The 17,751-nt window shown below is 37.9% G+C and overlaps 1 protein-coding gene across 1 annotated transcript in view; it reads left to right on the top strand.

Annotated features, from left to right (window-relative positions):
* LOC122086525 (probable ADP-ribosylation factor GTPase-activating protein AGD8) overlaps positions 1-17,358 on the top strand; it is a 29,219-nt gene extending 11,861 nt beyond the window's left edge. Inside the window, exons 3-7 of the mRNA XM_042655406.1 lie at positions 6,913-7,348; positions 7,517-7,777; positions 16,130-16,255; positions 16,560-16,661; positions 16,844-17,358. Of these exons, the coding sequence (XP_042511340.1) occupies positions 6,913-7,348; positions 7,517-7,777; positions 16,130-16,255; positions 16,560-16,661; positions 16,844-16,951 (1,033 nt within the window). The 3' untranslated portion in view covers positions 16,952-17,358. The remainder of the gene's footprint in view (positions 1-6,912; positions 7,349-7,516; positions 7,778-16,129; positions 16,256-16,559; positions 16,662-16,843) is intronic.
* Positions 17,359-17,751: the final 393 nt, after the last annotated feature.

The raw sequence follows: 17,751 nt of genomic DNA, 5'->3' as shown, positions 1-17,751 counted from the left end.
CTGTTTTATCCGTACATAGCCTTATGGTAGGTGCACGTACACGGTTTGGGCACTCCCGTTTCTTCTGGCACTGGCTCGGACTTGTCGGGCCAGCCGGTGTTTAAGGTCACCCGTGCCATCATAGCCCATAAGGAGCCCGCTCTAATATCCTATGGCTCGGTTCCTGCATGGTTAAATCGGTTCAATCGCGAAATCAGACCGGGTTTAAGAAGCGGGGTATTACAAATTACCTTTTGGTAATTTAGTCTGACATCAGCATCTGTACAAGATTAATGTCTAATGCAACTGCAGCAATTCCCCCAGTGTTAAAAAAATTCGTCCTTGAGTTTTATAGTAGTGGGGAATCAACACCACTCGATTGACATCCATGATCAATCACCTTGATTCGACATTTTGTTGCTTCTCACGAGTAAAATCAGTGATGAGTTTGAAGATTTGTTGCAAAAGAATGATTTCCACATGTTCGATGTCTAAAGGGTCGAGTGATTTCTCCTCTTCAATATATTCGATAGAAGGCCCTTGATTTTTTATCAAATCATCGATCAATTTATCTTTGATTTTGATCATGGGCTCCACTTTATTGTCTTCATCATCAAAGGCTTCCTTGATCAACTTGTGGTTTCAAAATTTCAAGAATAACTCCAAATTTTTTATTAAATTTTTCATAAGCTTGTCTTTGGTAGTTTCTTGGAGTGTATGTAATAGGTAGTAAATATAAGAATCTACTTCTATGCTGAATCTTTTTTCAGGTTCTGGTCTGATACCAGTTGATGAGTTTCTACTTTCTAGAGACCTAAGATTAGGTTAGAAACTCAATTGAAAACCAGCATCACACTGAAGAGAAAAATACCAGATTTATAAGAACTCCAATAAGTAATAATTAACAACTCAGATGAGAATGAGATTCTGGTCAAAGGTATGTTTAGTGGTCTAGAACAACTCCTCAGAAGCTGAGTTTGATCCAATGGTCTGATCTGGAGTAATAAGGGTATCATACTAGAATAGGATTCTTCAAAACAGAAGTTCACAATTGACTATCAATGTCAGATCTTATGGTTCAAACCAGAAATTAAAGAATGTTAAAACACCAACAGATTTCAGCAATGATATAGGAATCCTAAGATGAAACAGAAAATCAAATCTGATCTTAAAATAGAATAGAACTTGAAATCCAACTTGAAGTGGGACTCTAAGAAATGAGCGCAAAAATCAAATTTTGAAACCATAAGAAGAGAACAGAAACCAATTGCTAAGTATGGAAGCAGAATAGAAATCCGATAGTAGATTTGAAGTTTCAGTTCCTAGTTGGAGTAGGAATTTAAAGGGGGGAAAAATGATGCTAACAACATAATTAGAACTAGGAATTAATATTAAGAGAGGAGAAATCCTGAAACTAACCTTGTAATCAATGGAGAAGAAGAGAGGAGAAGAGAAGAAATCAGGTATGAGATACCAATCCATATGCACTGCTGAACAGAACTAAAACTCTTAGAAAACTCATTCTTTAATAAAATCATCTTCAATTGATGTAGGGCGTATTATATTTATATATAAAGACCTAAAATTCCTAAATTGACTTATAAAATGACCATAATTACTCTTTTATACTAACTTATAAAGTCAAAACAAAACTATTAGAAGCTATAGGAATCATAATTTAAACTCAAAACACTTAATTTATAAATATAATACGCCCTAAAATTCCTAAATTGACTTATAAAATGACCATAATTACTCTTTTACACTAACTTATAAAGTCAAAACAGAACTATTAGAAGCTATAGGTATCATAATTTAACACTTAACTACTAATCCTATGTACTAACTTTATTCCCACTTTATGAGCTTATGAATTATGCCCATAATAATGAACCCAAGAAAATAAATGGCCCATCCAATAATATAACTACTCAAATTTTAATTTCAGCCCATGGGACTTACTCTTTGGGGGTCTTCTAAACTTACGCACAGACATCCATACATGATTAATGTCTAATGCCATTGCATCAATTCCCCTGGTGTTGAAATAAATTCGTCCTTGAGTATTATAGAAGGGGAGAATCAACACCACTCGATCGGTATCCACGATCAGTTGCCTTGGTTTGATAGTTCGTTGCTTCTCGAACAACAACAAAACAACAATAACATTCAAAACCTTATCCCAACTTAATGGGGTCGGCTACATGGAGATTCCAAGCAAGGACGAGCGTGAGGATCCATGCAAAAAGATTGACGGGTTATGGCTAATTATAATAAGTGCTGGTTGTCAATCTGGCGCACCCAAGGATTAAAGTATCGGTATTGGTTGCCGTATCGGTCAACCAAAATTAAGATACATATCAGAGGGTATCGTATCGTATCGGAGATATGCTAAAGATACGCTCATAAATGGATATGAAACACCTTTTTAACCACTTTTGCATAAAAAATTTATTAAAAAAAGCTATTGATAACCTGTATTATGCATAAACACTAAATTAAGGGTATTGCACTAAGAATTCAAGGTTTGTAGTTGTCTCATAAATATAAAATCCTTGTTAACAACCTTGATTTCCACTTTAGTTAGAAATATGACTGGCAGCAACTTTGGAACAAAAACACCTTAAAAAATCGTGTTTTCTGAAAAAATACCCATCTTGGCCATTATATGACCGTAGCGCATTGTATCGGTACATACTGATACTCACCGATATGTATCGATACTCACCGATTCGTACTGATACTCATCGATACGTACCGATCGATACATACCGATACTCACCGATACGTACTAATACTCATCGATACGTACCGATCGATACATATCGATACTCACCGATACTCACCGATATGTACTAATACTCATCGATACATACAAATACTCACCGATACATACCGAAACGTATATTTCACCTTGATTTTAGAGTATCAATACGTATCGATAGTGTATTGGTGCATATCGGTATGTATCGTAGGATATATCGATGCGAAAGGGTTTTAAAAATTCCATGTATCGTATCGGTCGGCTAAATTTAAGATGCGTATCGGAGGGTGCGTATCGGTATCGGAGATACTTTAAACCATGGGCGCATCACTACAAATCAGCCACATGCTTATAACGACAGACTATGATAAGGTACCGGCTATCTACATGATGTACCATATAAATCGGTCAAGCCAAAGCGTCCTACATGCATTCTTCCACCACCAATACAATCCATCACCCAACCTACTTTTATGAAAGGAGGAATGAGATAACATCAAATGAAAAAAGAAATGTGTTGAATTACTTTGAAAGCAGCCCACATATCCCAGGCTTAGGTTGACAATCAAACACCAATCCACATTTGGGCTTAATAATCCAATCCTTAGGAATGTGTGGAAAGGACAGATTCAGCTACCACACTCAGATATCTCAAAATGCTAATACAGTAGCACTATTAAATCTTTATGAGCATGTGCTCGGTATGTCACATTTCAATCCCATCAATGAGGGAAAAAGGTTTAGACAAACAATCCACAGAAATTTGCCTAGTCCTCTCCAATAATATGATATGATGGAATGAAGAAATATTTCCAAAGCAACCACCCTTTCAATCAGAAACCTCATTCTATCAAAAAGATCAGATCCTAGACCTCAAGAGGAAACAATTAAACTATTCAGTCGACTCTGAATGGTCCAGGAGGTCAAAATGTTCAGACAATATAGAGTATATATGAGGTACAGGAAATGATTCTGGTTAGTGAGCTCAAACCTTGGTAATACACATTTAAAATTACAACTTACCTCTCTATTGATCAAAAGAAATTCTTATACAACTTCAATATAACATTAAGGGAGAGGGATCGACACGCTTCCCCCCTTATATTGGCATCATACATGCCTAGAGAAGGAGAGGAATTACGGTAGGAGTCAATTTGTATATGGGACCCCATCATTAAATGAGAGAGAAAAGAGACTGTGAGGGACGTTGACAACCCACCTTTTCCCTTGAATTAATTTTCAAACCCTTATATTGGCATCATTCATGCCTAGAGAAGGAGAGGAATTTTGGTAGGAGTCAATTTGTATATGGGATCCCATCATTAAATGAGGAGAGAGAAGAGAGACTGAGAGACGCATGTACAAACCACCTTTTCCCTTGAATTGATGTTCAAAGGCCCAAAAACAGTGAGGTTGTCCAACTATCTGATCAGCAAATAGGCGCTGTTGGCTAGCGAAGAAAATCCGGTGTTTATGTGACTTGTGTCCTCCTTTTGATCCTACCGAAAGGGAGAAAGCTCCTCAACAAACTACTGATTAGTAAGGGAAGTTCACTGTTGACTAGTTGATTTTTTGGCCACCAATAGTCATGATATGGTAAGACAGTCTGCTAAAACACTTGTAGGATTGTAATACCTTCTTGGCACTTCTCCATGCATTGAATGAGGAAGATCGACAATAGAATCTATGTATATATTTTGTGCAAAGGAAGTGGAACATTGCATCCAGCGGGTTCAACGGAGAATAGAATATAATAGAGTCTGATGGTTGAAAATAACTTACCTATTTAATACACCTCTAGATAGACCAAAGAATGTTGCTTCTCGAATAACATGAACAAAAAAATCAACAACCCTGATGGGAATGAAATCTGGTTAATGATCTCTTAGTGGTCTAGAACAACTTCTCAGAAGATGAGTTTCATCCAATGGTCTGATCTGGAGTTAGAAGGATATCCTACTAGGAATAGGATTTTTTGAAAACAGAATTTTAGAAGTGACTATCAATGGCAGATCTTCTGGGGTTCAAACTAATAATTAAAGAATATTAAAACACCGACAGATTTCAGCAATAATATAAGAATATGAAGCTGAAATAGAAAATCAAATCCGATCTTAAAATAGAGTGGAAGTAGAAATCCAACTTGAAGTAGGACTCTTAAGAAATCAGCACAAAAATGAAATTTGAAACCTTAAGAACGTTCATAACAGAAGAGGGTGGGCCTCAGCATGACAGGAAGGTTGCTTCATTGTGATCTAGTGGTCGTGGGTTTGAGTCTAGAAAAAGCTTCTCTGTGAAGCGGGGGTTAAGTCTGTGTATATGTGACCTCCCCTGACCCTGCAATGGTGGGCATTGAGTATGCCTTTTTTAAGAAGGTTCAGAACCATAGTTGTCAAGGCATCAGCGACGCTTTGGCGTCTAGGCAGTTTGCCTGGGGCCTAGGCGATAGTTGCCTTGTTGCACTGCATGTTGTCTTGTGTTTTGACACTTATTTATGTCAAATATCATTTAAAAAACATTTACTTAAGATATTATTCATAAATAAGCTAATACCCCCTATTTTGAATCCAATAAAAATAATTTAAAAATCAAATTCTAAAAGGATAAAAAAACAACCCCTTAGTCCAAGAACAAAAACTGGATTTTGGTTATGGGGGCAATTTTCAACTTTTAAATGCTAGGATTTTTCTTAATCATGAAATTTTTTTAAATCCTATCATGTTAAAACATTGCTAAAACCAAAAGTCCGGTAAAATAATTTTTTGTTTTGATATCTAAAAAATTATTTTTATCCAGGCGATTTTAATAGCATTTGCGCACTTTAAAATAAGTTTGACCGGAGCATAACTTTGTCATTACAACTTAGATTTAAGTAATCTTAGACTTGTTAGAAAGTTGATTTTATGTTATACTTAATACAAAAGTCTCATGTAAAAATAAAATCATTTGACTAGTCAAATTTATTATAGAACAAGAGCATTTCTCTAAATGTTGATTTTTTATAACTTAATGTGACTTAATGTTGATATTTTATGATTTGATGTGGCAAAATGTTGATTTTTAATGACTTGATGTGGCTTAATGTTGATGTTTTATGATATAAGGTATATAGCTTACTAAATAATGTTAGACAATAGAGAAAATAAAAAATAACACTTGGTCGCCTTATTCGCCTTAAGGTGGACGCCTTCTCGCCTAAGCGCTTAGACAACCCCTCCACCTCCTTGGTTCACTGTGGCAACAATGTTCAGAACAGAAACCCATTGCTAAGTATGGAAGTAGAATGAAATCTAATGGTTAGATTTGAAGTTTCAGAAAATTCCTAGTTGGAGTAGGAATTCAAAAAATCAGAGTTATAAATTGGTATGAAGAAAGAAGGGAATTGTAGAAACTAACTTTGTAATCAATGGAGAAGAAGAAATCATGCATGAGATACCAATCCCATACGCATTGCTCAAAGACGCCAATAAAAAAAAAAAACTCACACTCTTTACTCAAATCATCTTTGATTGATGGAGGCTGCATTACTCATGAAAGGACTTATAATCACTCATTTATACAAACTCAAATTAAATAGACTCAAAATTGAACTCTAAGAAGCTATTAAATATCCTATTTTAACTCAAACACTTGACCACTAATCCAGTGTACTAACTTAATCCCCACTTTATGGGCTTATAAATCAGGCCCATTACAATGAACCCAAGAAAGTAAAAGGTATAATCTAGCCACACAAAGATTAATTTCAGCCATTAGACTGCCAACTGCTCCCTGAGGGCCTTCTAAACTTATAGGCATCCATACGGGACTAATGTCTAATACAACTGCATCAAAAAACCATTGAAAAATCAACATGTAGTTTGAACTACCAAGGGTGGAACCATGTGGGCTTTTGATGGTTTAGCGATCCATCATCATGGATCTCTCTCTATGAAAACTATGGACTTTTTTATTGTGGTATGACCAAATTTGGGCTTAAATTTGGACATAGTTGTTCACCCATTGCAACTAAATAGATCGTTTGTGATCTGTTCTTCTGAAATGGAAGAGTAATCTGAGTAAGGTGTAAATGCCTTAACTAGGGGTAAACCAAGAGACAATATTTTGAGAATTTCCTTTCAAGAGCTTAATATGATATTGGACTAAGGAAATTATATCTGTTTATCTAGGTCTACAAATCTGGACTCATGGGCGCTAGAGCAGTTGAAGATGATGAGTTTCGGGGGAAACAACCGTGCACATGTTTTCTTTAAGCAGCATGGATGGACTGATGGGGGAAAAATTGAGGCAAAGTATACTTCAAGGGCTGCTGAGTTGTACAGGCAAATACTTTCAAAAGAAGTTGCCAAAAGCATGGCAGAAGAGGCTGGTTTGCCCTCATCACCTGTTGCTTCTCAGTCAACGAATGCAGGCAATGGATTCTCTGATGTGAAGGTCCCTGAAGCTCCAAAAGAAAGTTCGAGTGAAAGACATGAAACACCAGAAGTTACTCCTTCACCTAGAGCTCATTCTCACACGGTTAGCACCATTTCTGTTAAAAAGCCCCTTGGTGCGAAGAGGACTGGAAAAACTGGAGGGCTTGGTGTCCGGAAGCTTACCACAAAGGTATGTCCTTGTTCTTTCCAGGAAGAATTGGCCAGTTACTGAGAAGTTTTTGAGGCACATCTCTTTAATTGCAGGTTTGTTTTAGTTTGTGGAAGTTTAATCCTGAAACAAATTGATGACTTGAGTTACATTTAGTGAATAATAATTGGAATGTCTCTGTAATTTCAGCCAAATGAGAGTCTGTATGAACAGAAGCCTGAAGAACCAGCTCCTATAGTAGCAACTTCAGCCAATGCTACATCAACATTTTCCTCATCTTTTCCTTCTCACTTCGAGTATGTGGAGAATGTTCAATCTGCTGAGACCAGTTCTGGAGGAGTACATGTGATAAATCATGTTTCCCCTCCCAAGTCATTGAGCTTCTTTGCTGATTATGGGATGGACAGTGGATTTCAGAAAAAAACAAGCTTTAATTCTTCTAAAGTGCAGGCAAGTTTTAACTTTTTTGTGGGTTATGTTTGGGTTTAACTTTTAAGTAGAACCAGTTGATCTTAATGTGTACAGCTGGAATTGTTGTGCCTTTTTCATTGTCCTCCAAGATTCGTCATAGAATATAAAATTCTGAAGTCTTAAAAAGGTGAAACCCTGTAACATTTAAGAATCTATTGTTTTGGTACCCTAAAAATCTGGAACCATGTATGGTCAGTGGTTGATGATCCTTCAAGCTTAAAAGTATAGTGATTACTCCCTGGATTCTGGACTACTGACTGTAAAAGCTAGGGAAGTTTTTGTAATTTTGTTTGTGCAAATTTGATGCTTTATTGGCTCGCTACTTGTATGTGGTTGATAATCATTTGCTCTTTTGGACAGTTCCATGCTTGTACCTTTTGACGATGTTCTTAGTGATGCAGATACAGCTGCACTTACCTGGTTGGACCAGCATGACCGGCTGTGGAAGCCAAGGGCCAAGAAGAACCGGTCCAACCCAGGCTTTTGGTCAAACAAGGGTTGGAAGTAGTTTAGTTTAATACTATGTCTTTTATTTCTCATGTTTGTCTTTGGGTAGGATACGTAGGAGATAGAGAAATAGGATTTTGTTTCAGTGTTAGTCTAAGTAGGAGTTTTACAATTTTCTCTTTATATACTTGCATAAACTCAATGTTTGAGATTAGAGTGAATTTTATTTAGAAATAAGTGAATTCGTGTGTTGTGTGATTCCTTTGCCCCCTTTGTGCGATTTCCCCTCTCCTCCCTAAGGCTACCCCATCAATTTGGTATCAGACCCTAAGAATCCCTTCCTTCCTCACCATCACTCTCTTCTTCCCTCTATCTCTTTTCCTTGGTGTGCCCAGTTCTGCCAAGAACTGAAAAAAAAAAAAAAAAAAAAAAAAAAAAAAAAAAAACTGCTGCTGAAACCTTATCTTCCTTTGATTTCCCCAAAGAATACCCACCGACCTTTCTTCTTTACCCCCAAAATCTCAATCGGACCCCCTCCTACAAGGTTTCTGTTGAGCAAAAAAGAAGAGTTGGACCCTCTCTATCTCACCACCTCCTCTTTCCCTTCACTTCAATCGGTCCCTCTCCTTCCCTGTTTTAGGGTTCTGGTGAGTGAAAAAAAAAAGCAAAGCAGAGAGAAAGAAGGACAAAAGAAGAAAGGAGAAAGAGATCGAAGGAAAAGAAGAAGACAGAGCAGAAGAGAGAGAAGCTGAGCCATACCCAGAGCTAGAACCAGAACTCTTCTTAGTCAAACCCCTTCCAGCGGCCAAAAAAAAAAAAAAAGACAGCAGAAGAGGCGATAGAACCAGAAGAGTAGAATTTCAAAGAAGAAGACAAGAAGAGGAATGAACAGAACCAGAAGAAGAAAAAGAAGAGAAGAAAGAGTAGGAGGAGGAGAAGAGAATATGAGAAGGGAGGGAGTGAGGGGGCGACATACCTGGTTACTTCTCCCATCATCGCTGGTTCCGTCTCCAAGGAGTAGGAGAACCCTTTTGGTCGGTAATCCAAACCTCAACCCACGATCTCTTTTTATTCTCCCTTTTTTTCTTTAAATTCTTGTCAACTTCCAGCAATACCCCTCCCTTTCTCCATTATACCTTTTTGTCCCTTTTTTTTCATTAATTCCAATTATACCCCTGCCCCACACGCGATACCCTTTATGGTTTAAATTTAATTTCAAGTATTTGCAGTTCTGCTATCCCCCCTAAAAAAAAAACCAGAGTTATTGCCCATACCATTGCTCTTTAAACCTCCTTTATTTACTATTTTGCCATCATATTTGAGTGTAATCTTGCCCATCTCCACCATAGTAGCCAATAGTGAAGTTGTTCAACAGCTGAACTCTTATCAAGGAGAAACTGATGCAAAAATTGAAGCTTTTAAGACAATAATGGAATCCATGCAAGCTTCTATTGATCATTTGGTGGCAGTAGATAGAAGAAAGAGTCCCATTCAATCTGGGAATCCTTCCAACACCACTCCACAGGATCCGTCACTTTCACTACCACCACCGCCACCACCCTATGGAACTGGTAGATATGATGGAGCAGAAAGAGCAGCAAAATTGGATGTCCTTGATTTTTATGGTGACAACAATCCAGAACTATACCTTAATTGAATTGACAATTTAGAGACGTACTTCAGATGGTACGGGTAGACCGAGGCCTGAAAGATCTTATTGGCAGAGGCCAAATTGAAAGGCATCCGAGTCTGGTGGATCAAGCAACAACAACAGAATCGAACCCAAGGCATTGGTTTAGTCACTACTTAGGTCGAAATGCATGAAGTCATGAACCGGAGATTCTTGCCTTTTGATTACAAGCAACGCATGCATCTTAGGTTTGCATAGATGAAACAAGAGAATTTGACTGTTGAAGAGTATGTTGCTAGATTTTATTATTTGGCCACTTGTTCTGATTTTGAGTGGGATGAAGAAGTATTGGTAGCACAATTCCGCAATGGGTTGCACCCTCAACTTAGTGTTGCCCTTGCATCTAGTCGACTGCCTACAATGGAAGATGTTGTACAAGTAGCATATCAAGTTGAGGAAAGTCTTAAATGTCCATATAATCGGAGGCCATTTACAGATGCTTTTCCTAGGGGTTGTAGTTCTATTCAGCCACAGTCATCCTCACAGGAAAAGTCAATTAGCAGACCACAGGCTAGTGCTTCATCTATGGCATCTTCACGACTCAGCCGACCGTATTCTTCGCCTCGTCGTGATTCAGACATGTCATCTTCACGGCCTAATTATCCATACCTCAGCGTGGTTATGACAAGAACTCAGTATTTCCAAAGGAAGCTATCCAATGTTTCTCATACAAGGGGTACGGGCATCGAGCTAATCAATGTCCTAACCGATTAGCATACATTGATAAGGACAATTTTATACCCTGTGCACCAGAAGAGCAACCGAAAATAGGAACAATAAATACGGAGGTTGAATGTGATTGTGAACCTAATGAAATCAATGATGGTGACAGTGATCGTGAGCCTCAACCATTCTATGTGATTCGTTCTCTTTTGACTACACAGAAGATTCCCGAGGAGGACGATTGGCATCGTAACAATATCTTTCAAACCAGGGTGCGATGCAATGACAGTTTATGTAATATGGTGATTAACCCTGGCAGTTTACCAATGTTGTTGCTGAAGATGTTGTTCGCAAGTTGGGTTTAAAAACTGAGCCCCATCCAAATCCCTACAAGGTTGGGTGGGTGAACAACAATAATCTGAAAATTCATGAAAGGTGTTTGCTCACGTATTCCATTGGTGGACTGATTGATCAGGTTCAGTGTGATGTTCTCCCTCTGAAAGTCTGTCACATTCTTCTGGGTCGCCCATGGTTGTTCGACAAGAAAGCCAAGCACTGTGGATATGAGAATACATACTCTTTTCAGCATGGTGGCCTTGAGATAAAGTTCCTTCTAGCAAAGGATCTTCCCCTCCTCAAGCTCAAGAGGACAGTTGGTACTTTTCTCATCAAGCGCATCAACTTTGACGGCATTCTTGGACTTCATCCAAACTCGACGGAGTCGAGTTCTTTTCAGAAGAGGAGAGTTGATGTAGATACAGCTGCACTTACTTGGTTAGACCAGTATAACCGGCTGTGGAAGCCAAGGGCCAAGAAGAACCGGTCCAACCCAGGTTTTTGGTCCAACAAGGGTTGGAAGTAGTTTAGTTTAATACTATGTCTTTTATTTCTCATGTTTGTTTGTGGGTAGGATACGTAGGAGATAGAGAAATAGGAATCTGTTTCAGTGTTAGAGTCTAAGTAGGAGTTTTACAGTTTTCTCGTTATATACTTGCATAAACTCAATGTTTGAGATTAGAGTGAATTTTATTTAGAATTAATTGAATTCATGTGTTGTGTGATTCCCTTGCCCCCTTTGTGCGATTTCCCCTCTCCTCCCTAAGGTTATCCCATCATTTAGTTTCACAAAAAAATAAAAAAAATAAATGAAAAATAAAAAAAAATTGTGAATTACTTTTAAGTTGGCAATTTTTCTTTTTAAATTTGCTTTTATACTTTCATACATGTCTTAGTTTTCTGCGATTTATAACCAGATCGTAATCTTTTTATTTGAGATTGGTTATGGAGCACCTTTTATGTCTTTTCAGTTTAACCTTTCTATCTGTTGTTTATAATTTTGTATATACTGCACGGAACTTCTACTAGAATCTAGGAGCTGAGTCCAAACAAGATGTATTGAGAGATTAGGCTGTCTAAAATGGGGGACACTAGAGAGGTGGCATATTCAAGAAGATTTGATATTAAGTTCTTAATCTTCTAGATGTATTTTGTGCAGTAAATTTTTTAATTTTTTTTCCCTTGTCCTGTAAATATAGTGATCGAACACTTAGTCAGGTAATGGATTACCATGCATACAAGCATGGAGAAAGCTTATGTTACAGATCAAATAGAGCACATGATGAGAAGAATGAGACTTGGAGCACACATAAGTTACTGATACTAATAGCTCCCCCCCCCCCCCCCCGCATTTTTTCTGCTGGTGGTGAGAAAGGATTTGAGTAGACTTATTCTCAAAGTTGGGGAATGAGCTCTTGTTTAGATTATTCTGAACTGGGAATGGAGGCCTTGTACTGTTTTGCAAATGATCACCAAAAGGATAAAGTATGTACCTATAGGGATATAAAGGACGGGTTGAACCTGGCTCTGCCTCTAATGGTTAGGGTTTTGATATGATCCTTGACAGGCTAGAATGGAATTAAAATTGGCAAAAGGATTCTCACCAAATGTTTATAACTTATTTTGGGATGTTAGAGGAGTGCTCTTTAAAAAAAAAATAATAAATAAATAAAAATAAAAATATGAATTTGGACATTTTCTGATTGGTTTTTTTTTTCCCTCAGTGAGTGATTTGTTTGGATCTTCTGTAACATGAATATAGTAAATCATTTCCTTCAGTTTCCCAAACAGAAAGGAAGAATATCTGTTAAATACGTGTTCCATATACTCGAAGTTGATGTTATTATAGTGATATCAGATCTTTTTTAGAGATTTTTTTTTTTCTTTTTTTTGTGATAGATAACAATGAAACTTTTATTGCAAGGAAAAAGAAGGAAAACAAGGATAATAATACGACAATGCAACATTAGGCCAATAGGCCACAGCCTAAGAACTCCACAGGGACTACTACTACTCTGTGGATCTTTCCCATCCTCTGGACATTCTGTTGTTCCTTTATTACCTAATGGACCAAACAGTAACCAGGATTTTTTAACAGCATGTGGGACTTGCCTCCTGAGATGGGAGATTGATGATCAAAATCTCCCTTTTTGGGGATGCAATTGACTCTAAATAAAACTGGTAAGTGCGCCCAAACTTGATGCAGAATAACCCTATTGGGTTCTCTTATGGGCCCACCCAGATAAAGAAACACTCAAATCCAAAGTGAAGTAAATTTTTGAAGTTTAAAAGAGTGGCAGAATTGGTAATTACTGGACGTCAAGCTAACAAGTGGAAAACAAGTGAAGGAGTAACGTAAGATGAGGGAGGGGTATTCCTGGAAAGTTAGTAAAATAATTCTTAATGTAATAACCAAGGATTAAAGTATCGGTATCGGTCTCTGTATCAGCCGGCTAAATTTAAGATACGTATCGGAGATACTTTAAACCATGGTAATAACCAGATAAAGGGAAGGGAATAAGGGTTTTAAAAGGTTCTGATTAATAAATGGGAAGAGGCTTTGTCTTCAAACACTAACCTGGGATGTGAGCAGCAGAGGAGAATTCCTTGCGGTGAAGAGAACTCAATCGATTGAAGCTCAAAGGGTCTGAAACTCTGGAATTTGAATCTTCACTCATAACCCTCTTTAACCCACTGGCAGTGAAGGTAAATATCTCACCTGAAGACAAACACAACTTCCTGAAAGTTTTCTGGCGGTAGAAAACATAGACTGGACTTGGTCTCAGGTTGGATAGCACACATGAGAGGAGGATTTGGGGGCTAATAGTCTAGGTTTTGGGTTGCCCTAGACTGATAATCCGACCCAAGAAACTTCAGATCAGACCAACTCTCCAGCCACTGGAGAGTTCGAGACAAATCTTTAAGGACTTGTATTACCAGGGAAAGAAGGGGTATCCATGGGAGGGGAGGAAAGAAGAAGAGAAGGGAAAAGGAATCGCAGGAAGAAAGGGGGGGGGGAATCGCATACACAGCCAGGCTTCACACCTCATAAAGCCAACTTTTCAATTCAAATCTGCCCTATGAATTGGGTTACAAGCATAATATAAAAACGAAATTAAAAGCTTCCTAATTGAAGTCTAAACTGAACTAGAAATAAAATCTCCTAATATCTAACCCAACCTATATGGAATCAAACTCTAAACTTAAAAATGGAATGGATCTCTGGCCCAAAAAAGATTACTAGATAAACTAAAATAAGAAAGTAAAATACTAATATCCTACTAAACCAAACATCCCGGTTCTCAAATGGGTGTGGACTGATCCATGGAAGCTCTCCTGAATCAAAATTGCTGCTGGGAAAAGGGCAAAGGATGAACAGATAACCTACTGATTCCCCATTCAATAAGAGGAAAAAACACAGCTGATTAAAAAAGAGAGCTTTCCCTGACTTTCTTCTGCTCTCTCTCACTAGGCCATACAGGGGAGCCTTGATTTCCCAAATTAGTATAAAGAGGGGGGGGGGGGGTTAAGGCACACCCTTTTGTTGGGGGCCTTCAAGTTTTCAAAGATTGCTATACTACCCAACACAGTAACATTAGTGGGAGAAATATCTGTCATTAAAAAAAGGGAGGGAATGTTCGCTAGTTATTGATGTCGGACTAATTACCAAGGTAATCAGTCCCAGTAGGATCCATCATAAACTCCAACAAGACTTAGAATAGATCAGATTCAACAGTAAGAACAGATCTGAAAATAGACTAAGATTTAGGTCGAAATTTGCATAAATTGTGTCTCACCAAATAGGGCTCCATGGGGCCTGAAGTTTGGATGAAATGGAGATCCTATATGGGGAACAAACAAAAAAATGAGCAATTTTTGCCAACCAGATTGAGACTTATGCTGGTTGTAAGAAAAATGAAACTTTTTGGTGATTCTTGAAGAACTGGAGCTGGAAGCAGATGATCCTCAAATTTGGATAGAGTTGTCCTCCTAAGGTCCTCAACAAACCCTCAAAATCCTGCAGCAATCAAAGATCTGGTCTGGAAGTTAACACACTCGAAAAATCTTCTGGGAAAACCCTGTAACTGGACTCGGTGGCCTGGATGCATGCTCTTGTTATCAACAATCTTAGAGGGCTTCAATCTCACTTTAAACAGTAGACAAAGAAAGAAAGGAAGAGGGTGAGAATTGATTGAAGAAAGGGGGTAGGGGAATGGCTATCTCAGCCCGAGTCTTTCGCCCCCTCAACTCTCTCAATTGATGGAAAATCCTTTCTTAGGCCCAAGGAGTAAGCGTAGCTCACAAGTATACTTCATTAATCAATCTATGTCTTTGTGTTACAACAATGCCTCTTTATATAGTAGAGGTTAGGGACTTAATACATGGTAAGAAACTAGAAAGGGAACAAACTAAAATTAGAAACCTACTGACTTATGACACAAACTTCCTAACAAATAATAACTTGCTCACTAAGAAAGAAATAAAGCACATAATTAGACTTCTAGAATACTCAAAATATAGAAACCTAATATTCTTAATGACTAAGAAACATAAAATAACTACTAATTCCTTCTAAGACCAATATTTGGGCTTATAGAATTGACACCCCATTACAAAAGTAAACCCAAACATATAAATCCCATGGACTATACAACCCATCGGACACTCAGAATGACACATATTAGTCCATTCTCGGTCCAGATTGATGGCTGAAGTAGAGAACCGGAATTGCAACAAAATAGAAATCAGTCCAAGAACTGGACTATGAATCCGAAAACCTGTTTGGACTGGTTTTGGCCTTGCTCCTGCTATCTACGTCAGTTATTCCCCGAGTGAGTTTCTAATGAAAATGTGACCTTTATGGATTTCCCTATGCTGAAGTATGCCTTAACATCATGAATTTATTTCCTCTGTTACCAGTCCTCAGGGTTAAATGCCAATGGTAATCCTCTTCTCAACTTGGGACTCTCTCTCTCTCTCTCTCTCTCTCTCTCTCCAATGACCTGGTGCACCAGATTTTATAGTCCATCCTACTTTAGCATTCTCTTCCTTCTGATATTGGACTTTAACTGCGTTTTAATTCTCAACTCCCATTACCACTATAACATTCAGGTTGACGCCACTTCCTCTAATTTCGTATGATGTGGGCTATTTGATGGACATTCCTAACTCCTATACTTTCTCTTGGCTTTCAGATTCAAGAAACTGATGAAGCAAGGAAAAAGTTTTCCAATGCCAAGTCTATCTCGTCAGCCCAGTATTTTGGGGATCAGAAGAAAGGCAGTGACATGGAAGCTCAAATGTCCTTACAGAAGTTTTCGGTAAATTTACCCATTACAGATTTTTTTTTTTTTTTGGGGGGGGGTTCTGGATGAGTATTTAAAGTTAGGGAAATTGTTCTGTGTCCGGGAGAGTGGCCTACGCCAACGCTCCCATGTGTCTCTCTTCTCCCCTAGACACATGGGAGTGCTGGTGTAGGCCACTCTCCTGGACAGAGAACAATCCCTTTTTAAAAGTCATTTCAAGATGCAATTTGGATCCCTAGATTTGGAGGAATTCTAGATTTCTTATGGTTGTCTTCTCATGGCGTTTACCCTTTTTTTTAAATAATTATTTCCTCTCTAGGGTTCAACGGCCATCTCTAGTGCTGATCTCTTTGGTCATGATGTCGATGATTCCCGACTAGACCTAACAGCAGCTGATATGATCAACCGAATCTCCTTCCAGGTATATACTCTTCCATGTTTTTACCTCTCCAGTTTAGCAATTAAATGCATGTCAAGCTGTAAAATCATTTTAAGATATTAATGAAAGCTTGGAAAATAAAGACTTGTGGGTTTCACTTGACAAGTAGGAACCTAGAATTTTTCTTGTGTAGGCCTAACCTTTCTCGTTTTGCTCCATTCCAGGCATCACAGGATATTTCATCCCTTAAGAACATTGCAGGGGAGACAGGGAAAAGGCTCACTTCTCTAGCTTCTAATTTTATCACAGATCTTCAGGATAGAATCCTTTGATGAATTAACTGCATCAGCATCAAGATGGTCCAAAGATAGTGTGCAAAGATTCCTGATGAGCTCATTACAAGTCAGCAAAGCCCATTTGATGTTCAAAAGAATTTGTCAGGACCTCTTTTGGGGATGAAAATAAGATTTAAACCTAGTTTCCGCCCATAAGGTGGTGCAAGCTTTTCTTGTATCTGAAGGGGTTTACATTCAGAATGGAATGTTTGTGCTCTTGCATATGTTTATATTTAAGAAAGCTAGGTTTAATCAGTTTTGCATCTTTGTTCTGGTGGAGAGAGAGTTCACTCAACTAAAGATATGTAGGACCTCAGGTTTTTGTAGCAGTTGATTGTCCTTCAACATTAAATTCTATTTTGGCATTCCAAGAGTTTTCTTCTATATTCAGTACTCTTGAATTATTTGTTTGTGCTGTAGTCAATGAAGGTCACATGGTTAAATACAGAATTATCAGCTCCATATGTGTGGTCATTCATGTGCATTGTCTCATTGTGGAAACTAGTATCCCTTCTTTAGGGGTATTTTGGTAAATTTCCAGATTTTATCTTTTAATAATCAATAATGATTACTGTTGTACCTTCCTTGTAAGCTAGGTTTATGATCTCACAATTTCTGATCCTTGACTCTCTCATCCCAAGCTGACTTTTGTGTCTAAGCTTCATCTGATGGTCAAATACAAATCCTAACAATGGAACAAGGAGCAAGTCACAATTCAGTTGCTTTAGAAAAATAGATTTGAGGTTATCAACCAAGGAAAGGCTGAGATGATACTTCTTTTTCAAATTTCTCCCTAT

Source organism: Macadamia integrifolia, chromosome 8 (assembly GCF_013358625.1).
Source record: "Macadamia integrifolia cultivar HAES 741 chromosome 8, SCU_Mint_v3, whole genome shotgun sequence".
NCBI classification, from domain to species: domain Eukaryota; kingdom Viridiplantae; phylum Streptophyta; class Magnoliopsida; order Proteales; family Proteaceae; genus Macadamia; species Macadamia integrifolia.
The sequence above is the reverse complement of the archived record's forward strand: the minus strand, read 5'-3'. Positions and strand labels throughout refer to the sequence as shown.